Consider the following 16,316-nt stretch of genomic DNA (forward strand, 5'->3'; position numbering starts at 1 on the left):
TTTTTTCTAAGTGCTCAAGCAAAATCTCAATCTACATCGAAGAAACAAAAATTCTCACCAAATATGAGTTCTTAATTCCAATGTTAAGTACTTTCCATTCTATTTCAAAGATTCCCCATTTAAAATACACGTAAATTAAATTCCTTTTTTTTTTAACTTTCTAACAATCAGCTGCGTTTCATGTTATCAACGCGGTTTCGGTCGCGAATTGTAAGGCATTTAGTGTTCATCAAAAGTGCCCATGGTTACTTAGCTGTAATTCCAGCTGTGTCGATTGCGGAACTCATTTTTTCTATAAAATTGACCTTCATTGGCTTGCAGAACGTAAACCAATGAAAGTACACTAAAAATGTTAATGGGAATTTTATAGAAAACTTTATTTCCTTCGATAAAAGTCCTATGAGTCAAGTCGCTAAGGGCCATAAATTCCGAGTTAGTCATTTTAATAATTTGAAATATATAATATTAAAAAAAAAATTACATTTGATATTTTATTTTTTAAATTATTAAAATGTAACTTAGTGAGCCACACCGTCCATCGTACGCTTATACAATATATTACTAGTATATCTGTATTGCTGTATATTATTAATGTATTAGTCATGTTTAGTTTCTGTGAAAATCCTTCCGCTCTCTTGTATGCTAGTATGTGTCGCAGCAAACGTAATCTTTGCTACTTGCAGAAAGCCTTTTATCGATAAATACAGTATAAATCGCTAATGATGTGTCGATGGAAAATCTGCAGACTATTTAGTAGGGAATCGGATGCTCTACAAAAAAAGTCTCCCATCATTTTGTGATAAGTCCATTTGTTCAAAAGTTATCTGAGCTAGAAGTAAAGTTTATAGTCAATTTTAAGATTTTTTATAGTTTTTCGGTGAAACTATAAAACATCGCAATATATGATAGGATCATTTTGTAGGTAATTTTATTCCTTACAATTTATCTCGAATAAAGTTTCTGAAAATTCCTCATTATTTTGTAGTTATTTTCATTTCAATGTCAAGTTCTTGAAATCGATCAGAATGCTATTTTTTTGTGACAGACACTTGAAATCTACGACATTTAGCGCCTATAGCTGGCAGCTAAAAATATAAGATAAGATACAGCTGGTAATAAAGATACCTAATCGTTCTAACAGTGACGTCATCATCGGATCAAAAAATATTTTTTGGTTACATGTGCGATAGCAAACGACCAAAAAATATCGAAGTAACTTAACGAGCAATCTTGTGACAAAATCTATCATCATTTTAATTCGTGAACACCGACTTCTCTCTAATTTTCAACAAAAACTCAAGACAATCTTACTAAATAAATAAACGCGGATTTATAACCTGCCATTTATAGGCACTAAATGTAGTAAATTTCAAATATCTGTCACAAAAACTAATGTATTTATCTAGTACAATCGAGTCTAAGACGCTCGTGTGTTAGTACCCTCGCCTTCGGCTCAGGCACCAATCTTCACACTCGCGTCTTGAACACGATCGCACTCAATAGATAAACTACTATATCAAAACTTCATAATTTTATAATATTTTTCAGATTGATCGTTTATGGAGGTGGGAATATTTCGTCGCTTGATACATAACGGTAACTATTTTGATTTAGACACAAGGTACAACGATGCAACGTGAAATTATGGCGTTCAAGGAGTGGAGAAGTGTTAATGATTGGAAGTCACAACCATGAACCTCACAGTTCTACAATGAACAGCGTATTCCTTCGCCATAATCCCGTAATGTTGCCACCTCTTAGTCATGATTTACCGGATTTGCCATCGAGAAGTGATCGTCACCATACTATTCCATCAACCAGCAGAGATCCAGTTTCTTCAACGGAAGATAGCACCGCCAACTCTTCTGCGATTAAGTAATTCATATTATCATAAAGACTTCGTTTTATTCATCTCATTTAATTTCTATCATTTACAGTCATTACAGGCATCGTGACTCTATGCAATCATAATTGCGCAGCCAAAATTCAACTCTACCAACGTCATTTACAGAATTAGGAATACTATTTCTTACATATGAACAAATTGAAAGAATCTATTTGGAAAAAGTAAGATCCAATGATGATGAACTAGCTTATATTTTTGGAAATAATCTAATGTTGGAAAAACTGAGTGAAGCAAATGAATAGCATGTAGATCTAACTTTCCTGGTAAAAAAGAAATTACAATTTTTATGATTTCACAAAAAAAAAAATAGGTGCTGCATCAGCACGCAGTCCTGTGAGAGCAACAGAGAAATTCCTGTTGCAGCGACAGGATTTTTCCTGTTGTTCCCACAGGATTTTCATGTTACAGCAACAGGACTTTTCCTGTAGAAGCAATAGGATAGGGTGCAAGTTTTATGCCTATGTTGTTTTGTCAGTAAAATAAAATTCGAAAAATAAATGCAAAGGGCATAGCCGGATAAGTATGGGAATTCTGCCCCCATAGCTTTTTTGACTCAAACTTAGGGGGTCGATTTGGTGTCGAATGAAAATAATTCACCTCAATTTTTAGCTCTTTAACTCAAACGGTATTCGAGAATTTCAAATAAACCTGTTTTTTCGAAATTATTTTTATTTTCATAGTAAAATTCGGAATTAATCAATGATGATTTTTTTTCTAATTCTTTCGAGTCCAAAACATGAAAAAATCATATGATCGTGATTCTCAAACGGAAAGCCGATTTTTAACGGAGATAAGAAAATTATCATCTTTTTTTTTTTAGCCTTTTTGAAATATGTCACTCACCAAAATTCGTCAGAAAATGTCTTTCATACTCCGCTATACTCAGGAATTTTTTTGAATTTTTTGAATTGGTGGAACAATTCAAAAAAAATTAAAAACTCTTTTTTTTTTTATAAAATCTTGCGTTTTAACAAACTTATATTTTTTTTTAGTACAAATAAATTCGTAGAAATTTTTTTTTCTACTTAAAATTCGCAATTACATCACTCATCAAATATTTTCGATCGTTTTACTAAACAACGATCACGTAAAAACTATGTTTTTCAAAATTTTCGCCAAGTTGGTACATTATAACGCCATGTACCGGGAATTTCTATTTCTATTCATCTTATCTTCTAAGGTTTCGCATGTTTAGGTAACCTAAAAGTAAAGTAGCCTTTATGGTTGATGTCATTGTATGAATTGAATAGCAGTTAACGCATTAATTAATTCAGTACATTTATATTGAGATTATTTTTCCGTTCCACGATCAAATAACACTGGAGTATCATTGTTGTTATTTTATCTCGTCTCATCTTCATAAGATATTATTTTTTGTTGTTAAATAGTGTCACAGTCGATTACACCCACTCAAGTAAGTGAAGTTTTATATTTAATCAGTTTATATATTTCTAAATTCCTAATATATAATTTAAATATTGATTTCAGAATGGATTTTGGTAAAAATGCATCAATTGTAATATATATTTGCGTAAAGCAGTTGGCTATAAAACAGTTGTTATGACAATCGATGAAGCTAATATTGTGACTGAAAAAATTGGAAAGAGAGTCCTTATTAATGATGCCTTTTGTAGTAAGTGTCGAGTTATTTTAACAAGACCACCTATACTTAAGAACACTGAGGATTCATCTGCAGATCGAGTTAGTATCAAAAGCCAGCCAATTTTGTCTCAATCCTCATCCACTACTGTTTCATCTGTATCCTCATCTCAAGATCCTTCATATGTTATTGAAGAAAAAATGGAAGAAGAATTAGAATTTGTGGAGTTGGGTTTTCCCCGAATCATATCGACACATATATACTGTTGCTTTTGTGGATCATCAGCAAATATCATCATAGTTCCGTTTGAAGCACGCAAACAAGTATTTTCCAAAAGACGACTCTTTATTCCAAAAGGAAATCGGTGTTGTAAAGATCATATTATAAAAAAGCGATTCTATGATGAAGACATTAACAGTTTTCGAATTTATTCGAATACCAGTGTATTTGAAGTTCGTGATTTGGAAAAATTACTTGGGCAGCTGGCTATTGGCACTGATTCGTCCATAATTGATAAAATTGGAGATCACTCGATTTCAGAAAAACAGCTGGAAGTATTTACGAGCCTTACCTGGGAAAAATTGATAAAACTTCGTGAAATGTTAACGTCGATGAGAAAATCAGTGAATCGTCATGTCATTCAAGCTCTTGTTATTTTTTTATTCAAATTACGAACTGGAAATTCAAATACAGTGATATCTTCAATTTTTGATTTGCCACGGGAACAAATGGTATCCGACTACTGTGATGAAGTAATATCTTCATTCGAAAGAGATGTTTTGCCTCAGTATTTCGGAATCGATGCTATTAGTAGGGAGACATTACTCACCACTACGTCAAGTACTGCTAAAATGTTGTATCAAGTAAAAGATGAGCAGTTGATATTCATTTGCGATGGAACATATATTCGTCATCAAAAAAGTGCAAATAACGAATACCAGAGGAAATCATATTCTGGTCAAAAGAAAGTCCCTCTGTGCAACCCATTTACGATATGTACTACAAATGGTTTCGTGATAGATATGCTTGGGCCATATACAGCTAATTTGAACGATGCTGAGATTATGAGAATCATCTTAAATGATCCCAATGGTCTGATTAAGTTGCTGAATAAAGGTGACATTATTGTAGTTGATCGTGGCTTCCGGGATGTGATAGTATATTTAGAAGAATTGGGGTTCAAAGTACTAATGCCTGTTCTCAAAGAAAAACGCAATCAGCTGACCACAGATGAATCAAATGAATCCCGTTTCGTTACCAAAATCCGTTGGGTTGTAGAAGCAGTTCATGGCAATATTAAACAAGTAGTTAAACAGGGAGGCTTGACAGACCACAACAGGGATCTGCAATACCCTCATGGATAAGTGGGGGTTTGGGGGAATTTTTCATACCGACAGTTGAGATAGGGTGCGCTAGTGTCGCTTTCTGTTGATCTTCCAGGGTGGTATCCGAGAGAGGGCGCTTGTGGCATTTTCCTAGTAGATTTGGGGGCTTGAGGGAAGGGGGATTGGGGGAGGGGATATGAGATTGATGCTGTAGGATCGGGGCCTGGAGTATGAGGTGGGGGTATGGGATTGATATGCTTCATGAATAAGGATATAGAGGGCGTTGGAGTGGGGGGTATTTTTTAAATTTAAGTGGGAAAAATGACGTATGTTGTTATTGTTTAAATGTTTTTAAGATTAAAGTTTAAGGTATGCGGAAGGGTGGGGATATTTTTATAACAAATGACGCATTTTTTACTTATTAATACGTGTATACCTTATCTTATCTTCAGCAACTTTCACTTTTATTTTGTTATAAACAAATGAGTCAATTTTTTCTGAAAATTTACACTTTTATCTATTTTTCCCCCATTTTTTCACCAAAATTGTAGTGGGGATTCATATTATAAAACCTCGATTTATCCGAGAAGTCAGTACAGTACAGTATACGTTTTTGTGTGTTAAGTTAGTGGTTAAATGTGTTTAACTCGATCGTTCCCTATCTGTGCTTATGGCTAAGTATAGTAATCCAATTTTTGAGTTATTTGTTCGACATCCATTCATTTTGGATTGGATTAGAGCTCAAGCTACATGCCCAGATGCAATCAATAGAATCGATCGCTTAATAGAAATAGTAAATCTAATAAGAAAATTGGAAAAGTTGCAAAATCGCATGATCAATAAATAAAAACAATGGAGCTAATAATCGACTTTGTTGGATTTGAAATGCCGAATTGTGCATTTGTTGTAAAGGAGCTGTGTATTATTGATATAAATAATACTAAATATACCAATGGATTGTATCATTGTCAGTATTGGCTATTCCAACCACCAATGGAATACATAAATGCTACAGTTATGCGTGAAAGTGAAGATGAAAATGGCGATCGACATGGAATCATGTGGGATATAGGCGATACACCATATGATTCATTTAAACCAATAATGGCTGAGTTAATAAAAAAAGTGCGCTACTTTTATGTCCAAGGAGCACAGGCGAGGGAAAGACTTGAAAAGATAATCGATTTTGCCGTTCCAATCATTGATCTACAGTTGATGCGACATTTTTCACTCGATTGCTTAGAAGAACTTAACAAACCACGATGTTTGCATCGTATCAAACACACAAAGAGAGGTCACTTTGCATGTGCATTTGGTACAACACAACAACTCAAGCACTGGTTTTTGAAGTATTGGGGTGTTGGGAAATCCTATGAAAAGTCTGTTCAACTGTTTTACCAATTAAATGATTTAAGGAAAATGGACGTCACTGACATTGCATGTCTCGATGATTTGTTCATTTTACGTTTTGCAAAATCACAAATTAAATTTGTATGGGATATACTTCCAGGGCATTTAAAGTATAATGAAAAATTAATGGACTATTCATTTTGTATCAAACATAACCCACTATCAGCTTCGAGCTATGATATTCCCGGAATATGGCTTTACCCGTTAAGAAAATATTGTACTACATGCAACAACATGAAAGATAATGTACGAAAATAAATTAATATCTAAACTTTATATGTATGTAGATCTTAACACTACTTATACTAATTAAAATAATCATAATAATAATAATGTATATTGAAAGGTATGATATAAATAAAAAAACAATAATTATAATGAAAGTCAGTTTTATTTCTTTCATCTCCCTCCTACTCCTCCTCCTCCTCAATACAATACATGTTTAAGTTAATTTTCTTACAGTACTACTTAATGGTTTATACTCAATTATACGATCGTGTAAAATAAGACAATATGCAGATGTTCGATCCGGAAACTGTTCATCAGATTCAAACTCAAGACGAATATCAACTGGTCCAGATTTAATAGATTCATTTTGCTTTGAACAGTCGATAATATAGAGTGGTGCTTCTTGTAAATATTCAGTTTTCGTCAATAATGGTTTCGATTCTTTATTATAGTATGATGTTTGAAAATTAGTATACATATCATATATTAAAGCATACTGATTACGACTAATGTTTAAATTTAAATTCCCATATGGATAACTTTGAGAATTGAGAAATAGTTTTACATCTCTGATATTACAATGATCGAATTGACTGGCGTTTTTCGTTACATCATTTTTTCTAGCAGTTTGAAATCCTAGGATCACATATCGCGGCTTTTCCAATTGCGTCGAAGTCTTGATTGGCCAAACATGTTTCGTTGTTCGGGGGAGTAGCGGGTATTCATACAATTGCCATGTGCGAAAGCTTATTGATATAGCTGGATCATTAGCAATAAAATTGAGTGCTTGAATTTTTTGCTTGTCTGACATTGTGACGTATGGGACATTCCATTCTACCTTATTGAGAAGAAGTTTCACTATTTGAGCCCTCTCACCAGCAGCAGCAGGTGTATGTATATATGTATTAACATCAGAATTTGATCGTATAAGAATTAATTCATGTTTGGCATTCATGATAATGCGATTATAATCTTCGGCAAATCCAAGTATGTAATTTAGTGGTATAGAAATGTTGAAATATCCATCATCATTAGTCAATTTACTATCATTATTGATCAACCATCCAGCATTCTCCATTAAATTGACTTGCCCAGGACTCAAAGATATATAATTTTTCATGAGACTTGTAAGACCCACATTTTTACATCTATCAATTTCAACAGCATTTAATTCATAGCGTATTTCTTCAAACATATGACAAATAGCCATATTGACTAAGTTCATAGTTGCACCTGCACCGGTGCCATCTTCTTTCACAAATCTTCCGCAAATGTGCAAAGAACTTTTGCTTGGTAGAATGCATAAGTCCTGATGTTGAATACTGATTCTAATTTCATCACTATTGTTAAATGTTGATGAAGCATAAGGTTGATGTGAATGAACCTCATAGTGAGAAATTGATTCATCAAAGATGATTGGTTTCTGAATGTCTAAGATTTCCGCCATGGTAATATAATGCAGCACAAATTAACTTTCCTTATTTTGCCAATCTTCCACGTAATTTTAATCCTAGACTTTTGAGGAATTCCACGTTCTGGGGTGTTAGCACTCTGACAGGAGCACGATGACTGATGGGTTTCAGACATGATGATCCACTTTTATAGCTGCCGCCAATCTTTTTATCAAATACAATCCCCATTATTTCACTGATTTTATATGCAATCTTATTGTAATCGTTTCACTACGAAAATTCACCAAATTCCCATCTTGATCAACAATTCGCAGCTGAAGATTATGTATTGACTGTACTGCGACTGGTAAGTAAATGATGTGAGATGGTACTTCAATGATCTTATAACCTGGTGCAACACTTGGGAAAAATTCATGGACTGTGTGAACTTTATGGTTATTCATATATGCACCATTAGTAATATTGCACTCAACTCGCAGTGCATTGATTTTAAGGATTTTTATTGGTAAATCAGATTTGTGTATAAGGTACGGTGCAAGGCGACGATTTCCAAATCCCAATAATGATGCGATTGAATCTTTCGGTTCAAAATTTACAATTCGATTACATTTAATTTCACTATGTAATTCATTGTTATTTGCTTTGATACTCAACTCTACACCCTCAGGTAATTCCTTTATCAAATACTTTTCAATGTCACGTAGTTCATAACTTCCGGTAGGTATCAATATAATTTTATCTGCTTCCTTTCTATTTGCGCTGGATAAATAGAACTTATTACAACCTTCATCAACATTAGGTATAGAATTGAATGTTAATAATTCTACAAGTCCCAAGACATAAGTTTTTTCAGGTGACAATTCAATCGATGGGAAATATTGAGCTTCCAATGTGGAGGTAGCTCCAGATAGTGTTAACGTCAACGAATCAGCCATGACTAAACACACATCAATCAATCCACACCCATTTATAGTTCATTATTGAGGAATTTTAAACACAAATGTCCACATATAACAGTATCATAATCTTGATACTTCTGATGATTATATTTAACGCTACCAACATCGAGATATTTCATGAGATCATATGGTGGTTGGAGGTTACCAAAGCTGTCAAAATAGATGACGTCATCACCATTCTTCTTGTATGCAACCCAATGAGTTCCACTACCATTTTTATCATCTAGACTTATGATTGCTGATTCTTTTTTCCATGGACCAGACTTTGGTAAATTATTTCTCATAAAAACACCTCGGAAACATGGAATTTTTAAATCCTTTGCATACTTGATTAAATCGAAATTGGTGAGAGCTCGATGAGGTAGCGTTACACGTTTTTTGGTGGAGGACTCAAGAATAATCCCATTCCAGTCTTGTACGGTGACAAGTATAACCCTTTACCTAAGGCTATAGCTTCCATTGTTGAATTATGCCGTTTAGCCTCCTCCAATTCCCGTCTGGCTTCCCTAGTCGCCATTACAGTTTTAGCGATACCAGCAGCGCCCCCAGCTAATGCACCAGTAGCGCTTAAGCCAGCAAAAAGTGGTAATAAAAATGGTAATAATCCACCCGCTTTTATTTGTGGCATTGGAAATACACGTGATGATCGTATGTTTTTTTTCCCACCAACCATTTTTACAGCTTCACGAGCACCTCGCAATGCAGACTCATACGGTGAAATGTACTCATTCCCCCGTAAAAGTACACTTCCATTCATAGTTTTTTTAGCTGATTTTATAATTTGCCTGATGGGAACAAGTTTTTTCTTCACTGTCTTCTTTTTCTTTTTACCATTTCTTTTGGACTTCCCCCTCTTTATTTTCAACTCTTTTTTAAGTAATATTCCACCAACTTTTGGTGTTATTTCACCATTTTTTCGTGGTACTCGTATCCTACGAGATTTAGATACTAGAGGCACATCTAACATATGGCGGGGTACTCGAATATTCTTTTTCATGCCCATACCCAAACTTCTCTTGACTCGCATGGTTTTATTGACCCCCCAAGCCACGGCTTTTTCACCAAGGCTAGCATCTTTTGCATGAAGACGTTGCAAAGCTTTTTCAGCCAGATCTTTATCAGCTGCATGACGTGCCGCCATATTGTTTGGATTTTTAGAATAAGCAATGTCATGCGCTTTACATGCTCTGTCCAGAGGATTTATACCTGGATCACCTCGAGCTAACCTTTTCGTTAATTTTGTACCAGGTCCACAGTACTGATATCCCGGCACATGTAATTCTATTGGTAATTTATTTATTACACTGTTGACTAAACCTTTGCCACGCTTAGTTTTGACTTTACTGGTACGTCCGCTCTTAGCCATTGTAGCTTTATGACTGATCTCAATCGTATAAATACTCGGTACTAATAGGTATATAGTTGAGTTAGAATTGAGTCATCGGCGGATTAACGTAATATTTAGTGTTATCTAAAATAATTCAAAATGAAGTTTGAAAAACAGACAGCTAAATTACCTGTGATCAATTTTGATCAAATAATTCAAGGTGATGAGAAAAAAATTCAAAAACGTCATGGCGCACTGCTACCAAATACTGTTCGAGCGGTCCTTTGTGGGCCATCAAATTGTGGGAAAACAAATGCACTCCTTGCACTAATTACTCATCCTAACGGTTTGAGATTTGAGAACATTTATGTATACTCTAAATCACTGAGTCAACCTAAATATAAATTCTTAGAGTCAGCACTACAGCCTATAGAAGGAGTTGGATACTTCCCATTTAATGATCATGAATCAGTTGTTAATCCAGATGATGCGCAACCAAATTCTCTTATGATATTCGATGACGTAGCTTGTGAGAAGCAAGATCATGTCAGAGCATATTTTTGTATGGGGCGACACAAAAATGTTGATAGCTTTTATCTCTGTCAAACCTATACACGTATACCAAAACATCTGATACGTGACAATGCCAATTTTCTTGTACTTTTTCGTCAAGATGAAATGAATTTGAAGCACATATATGATGATCATGTGAATACAGATATGCCATACAGTGAATTCAAAGATTTATGTTCAGCATGCTGGAATGATAAGAAAAGTGATAACAAACACGAATTTGTTGTTATTGATAAGGATAGTGAATTGAATAATGGACGTTATAGAAAAGGTTTTGACTGTTTTATAAGTATAAATTAATCATCACTATACAAATTGACACAGTTATAAAGGACATTCAAGAGTGCAAACATGGCGTGTAGAAATATTTCTCAGCAGAAAGATATGCTGCTACAAATATCTAAAGTTAGTGATGCAATAAGACAGAAACATAAAATATTAAAAGTTGATAAAGACACTTCGGAACAAACTGCAAATGAAATGTTTAAACCTATAGTGACACCGTTAAGGACGTTAGTTGAGAATTCAAAGGCTTTGAAACAAGAAATTAAAAAAGAGGATGAATCAGTGCAAAATTTTTTTCTGAAGAAACGTGAACATAGTGACTATCAAACTATTAATGATAATAGTGACATACATCATGGTCAGAATACTTATGATGATTTAAATGTAAACAGTACTAGTAGCATCAACTTGGATGAAACCATTATATCGAACCCTCCAACCTCTACAAGCACACCACTGAAATATGATAACTCTATATCTAAATATATTGAGATGCTGAATAAAAAAAATCCTAAAGGTCTAGATACAAGATTTGGTATTCGTAAAAAAAATAACCAATTATTTTTTGGTAATTCACCTGTCCAATTTGGTGATAATACTATTTTAGTGAATCATCAAAATCATATCTTATCTCCAGGGCTTATAGAATTGTTGTTTAAAAGTGATCCAAATGAAAAATCTATTACTAAAAATGACTTAGATGTGTACCATAAACTGATCATATCCACAAATACACACAAGAAAAATTATGAATCTGAAAGAAGTCTTTATGTTGATAAGAGTACTAAATATATTAAATATATTGCTGACTTTGTTGGATCACCAATAAAAAGAGGTAAAGGGCTACCTAACTTTATGACTGTTTCAAAGAAACGAAAATATGTGGATTATATTTATTGGGATGATCCTAATGAACTTGTAGATCGCCTTCGTCTGTTGATAGCATCTCAAACAGCTGGCAACTCTAGTCATTCGAATGAGATAATTTCAATTATTGAAGAGCTGCGCGAAGCTGAAATTATTTATTAAGAGGGGCATTAACAATAATTTATCATTTATAAAGTAACATTCGAGAAGAGCGGATCATCAAAATGGGTATCGATATATTTGGACGTGTATCTTCACAATCGAATGAGGCGCAATTTAAAGGCTGTAGTAGTGGTGTTGGACCGCCTGGAAAAGGTTTCAAGTTAACAGATGATGGACAGTTCGACTTGGATGGAAAAAGGTTATGTAATGTTGCAGAACCTAAGAATGGAAGTGATGCAATCACATATAATACCATGAAAATTGCAAAAAAACAAGAATTAGACAGTGTAAAAGCAATCAGTGACTACAATAAACATCGTATAACTGATCTTGAAGATAAAGTAACGGTTGAAATAGTTAAGCTAGAGAATCAAATGATAAGTAGAGATCAAGATCTCATTAAAAAATTGACAACCAAAGTGAGTGCATTAGAAGAGAGTCATAGTGAACTGGTTCTATATAGCCAAACGCAAGAAAATCGTATATCAACGCTTACGAGATCTGTAATACGTAATGGTGGAATATTAGCTGATTTTGAACGTAGAATATCTAAACTTGAAAAACATGGAAAATAAGAAGAAAGTCATAGCTCAAGAGCTTCACAAACCAGCACGAAAAAATTATACTCGTCGTCATGTTGACATTCGAGGACTTGATGAAACTTGGCAAGCTGATTTGGTTGAGATGATACCATACTCTTCAGCTAATAGTGGATATAAATATCTACTCACAATTATAGATAATTTTTCAAAGTACGCTTGGGCAGTTCCAATCAAAAGTAAAAGTGGCAGTGACGTTAAAAACGCTATGAAGTCTGTGTTACAGCAAGGGCGGAAACCTAAAAATCTTCATGTTGATCAAGGCAAAGAATTTTATAATAAAGAATTCAAAGATCTCATGAAACATTATAGGATTCATATGTACTCAACATTGAGTAATTTGAAGGCCTCCATATGTGAACGTTTCAATCGAACCCTTAAAAATAAAATGTGGCGCAAGTTTACAGAACGTGGAAATTACAAATGGATCGATATACTTGAGGACTTGATCGATAATTATAACCACACGAAACATCGGACAATCAAAAAGAAACCTGCAGATGTAACTGTCGGTAATGAAGAACACATACTTCAGACAATTTACAAACCTCTTCAAAGTAAACAGGCGCGAAAACAAAATAAATTTAAAGTTGGAGATAAAGTTCGAATAAGCAAGTATAAACATGTGTTTGAAAAGGGTTACACACCAAACTGGACGACTGAAATTTTCACAATTAAGACAATACAAAAAACAAATCCAACAACATACAAGCTGATTGATTATCAGGATCAACCGATCGAAGGAGGATTTTATGCTGAAGAACTCAGTAAAGTCAAGTATTCAGATGTTTATCTAGTTGAGAAAATAATTAAAAAACGTGGAAATAAAATGTACGTTAAATGGTTAGGCTTTGATAATTCACATAATAGTTGGATTAATGAGTCTGATTCATAAAATTATCATGTATTTTCTATAGTATTAATAAATAAAAATTATAATAATAAACAATTCTGAGTTTTTTATTTTAATATCAACCATATTTATTTAAATTTATTTTTTACAAACTTAGAATTAAATACATTTTATCTATATTATTATTATCTAGTTTTTATCTTTTTACTTGATACTTGATAACCCCAAGGTAAAGTATCAGTTGAGGTGTCACTTAATTTCCTTTTATTATCGTTCCAACTTAATGCTAATTTACTTTGTTTAATTGTTTTAACTTCATGATGACTACTTCTTATCAAATATTGATGTTTTGTTATATTTACATGATCAACCAGACAAGTCATAAAATCATCAAACGTGATCTTTCGCAAAGTGGATCCTTTGACACCTTTAGCTCTCTTTTTAGCTATATTATTCTTATGGATTTTGAATGCATAAAGTTTTGCTCGTAACCCACAAAAATCGGTTATTATTTGACCATTACACTCATCTTTCATAAGTCCAATCACTTTTTTATTTTTTAATGGAATGTTGTAAACATTATTTTGCGGGTAGTCAGAGGTATCAAATTTGTCAATGTCACGTTGAATTGTATTATAAATATTTGGTACTTTAAAATGATAAATTAAACTATCGGTATCTGTATATAATAATTTTGCTTCACTATCATTAAAATTTTTCTGAATATAATTATAGTGGAAATCATATATATAAGTTTTTGATAAATCTAAGATACTAAAACCAATGTAAATTGGTTTATTAAAAAATAAATTGACTTTCTTTAATTGTATTATAACTAGGTCTTTACCAAAAATTGTAAAACTATGGAAATTAGGTTTTGATATTAGAGATTTTGCTCCATATCTACCTGACCATTTGGTAACTATTCTTACATCTGTATATTTTCGAACGTTTTCCATAGTTTTACCAAATACAGCATTATTCATGAGCTTAAAAAAGTTTTTTTCAAATTCATTCTTGGCATTTTTGCGACAGTCTGTATTTTTATCTATATATGGCTTTAACCAAGCTGATTGATTGAATTTCAAGACTCGATGAACTTTTACAAGCTTCATTCCTAAATGAAGACACTGTTTTAAATTTATATAATGAATAACATATTTTTGTTTGGAATGAAGTGTAGTAGCTAGTTTTGAATATTTACTCCCCGGTGGTATAAAATGTTCAGGGCACAGAGGTAAATCTTTATGTTGATCGTGTAATTCAATTGGATATTCTAAGTCTACTTCTAAAATATATCCAATTGTTGGACTATCATTAAAAAATTTGTTTACATCATGTACATCAATATCATCATCATGTATCCATTCAAAAGAACCTTGTGGTAAAGGCATACTCATAGCTGCCCCATATAGATTATTCACATCATAATACATGATATATGACTCATCTTCACTTTGATTAAAATCATCACCCATAAATCGATTATTAGCTTTTGCATATCGATTTGCGCATTGAGAAACACCACCTCTTATACCTTTCTCAAAAAATAATGTCATCTCCGGATCATCTAATAAATCTAATTTTATATCTGTAAGCTTGAGCATTGCATCAAAAGCAAGTCCCGGCGCAGTGTAGTAATGCAAAGGATCTAATTCATATGTTTTATAACAACTGCTACGAAAATTTTCAAATATATCAGCCAACAATAAGACATCTGTTTTTAAATATAAATCTGAATATTCACCAAGTGTCTTTATATTAAATTTATCCCAAACTTGTTTAGCATAATTGTAATCATCATCTGAGATATCACAATCATTAAGCTTAGAATAAAATAATTTTTTATCTGGCAATTGAGTATCATCAAGTTTTTTTATCGAATCAATATATTCATATGGAAATACACCTTTACGTGTAACTAATTTAAATTGCTCTGAATCGGAATAATACTTTTGTGTAATTTTTTTATCATCATTATCAAGATATGAAGCTAATTTTTCAATACTTGATGCCATAAAACGAAAAGAATCTATAAATCTCAATTGTACAGATGTATTTTTGATTGACTTGGTGAATGCAATATATTTTTCCTTATTAATTGGTAAAATATTTACTTGACCATCAAAACATGTAGCTAATGAACTTATAATAAAATGTGAGTCATAACCAGATAGATTATGAAAAACTACTGGAATAGTCTGAGTTTGCTTATAATTCAAATTACATGAATTATGAGCTGGGCCTCGATACTTTCCAGTAAAATGGCAATGATCGCGACATCTTATTTCATTGGCTAATTTAAATGGTTTTCCACAGATGTGACAAAGTTTTGAATTATTATGATAATGTTGCTCATCAATTGTGAGCGGTAACATTTTAACATTATTTTTTAAAAGTTTGTTAACATTTCTACCTAAGATTTCTAATTTTCTTAAAAACCATATAATACAATCAGGTGAACGATTGATTTCAAACTTAGATAAAGAATTGTCATAATTACACTGCAGGTAATAAGCTACACTGTGAGGGACATGCTTTTGTGTATCATCTGCACCGATCTCGAGAGTACATTCAAGGTCAGCATAGACTACAAACGGTACTGGATCCTTATATTTTAAATTTTTAAAACTTAGTACCTTATCTTCATCTTTCTCCGGCAATCTCATTCGTACTTTATTATATTTCAAACAATCAGGTGTGTGTTTCTCAAGTGTACGTTGAAACTTAAAATGATTTAAACATCGATCGCAAAACCATAATCTTGATTTAGACTTTGAAATTTGACATTTGACTAGTCGAGAGAGATT

At 32.9% G+C, this 16,316-nt stretch overlaps 2 protein-coding genes across 2 annotated transcripts; one reads left to right on the forward strand and one right to left on the reverse strand.

Annotated features, from left to right (window-relative positions):
* Positions 1–3,466: 3,466 nt before the first annotated feature.
* On the forward strand, positions 3,467–4,870 carry LOC130670485 (uncharacterized). The gene has a single exon (XM_057473892.1). It carries the CDS (start codon positions 3,467–3,469, stop codon positions 4,868–4,870), a length of 1,404 nt encoding a protein of 467 aa, XP_057329875.1.
* Positions 4,871–6,683: 1,813 nt separating this feature from the next.
* Positions 6,684–7,916, reverse strand: LOC130670486 (uncharacterized). The gene has a single exon (XM_057473893.1). The coding sequence runs from the start codon at positions 7,914–7,916 to the stop codon at positions 6,684–6,686; it is 1,233 nt and encodes a 410-aa protein (XP_057329876.1).
* Between the last annotated feature and the right edge of the window lie 8,400 nt (positions 7,917–16,316).

This window comes from Microplitis mediator, chromosome 6 (genome assembly GCF_029852145.1).
Source record: "Microplitis mediator isolate UGA2020A chromosome 6, iyMicMedi2.1, whole genome shotgun sequence".
NCBI lineage: Eukaryota > Metazoa > Arthropoda > Insecta > Hymenoptera > Braconidae > Microplitis > Microplitis mediator.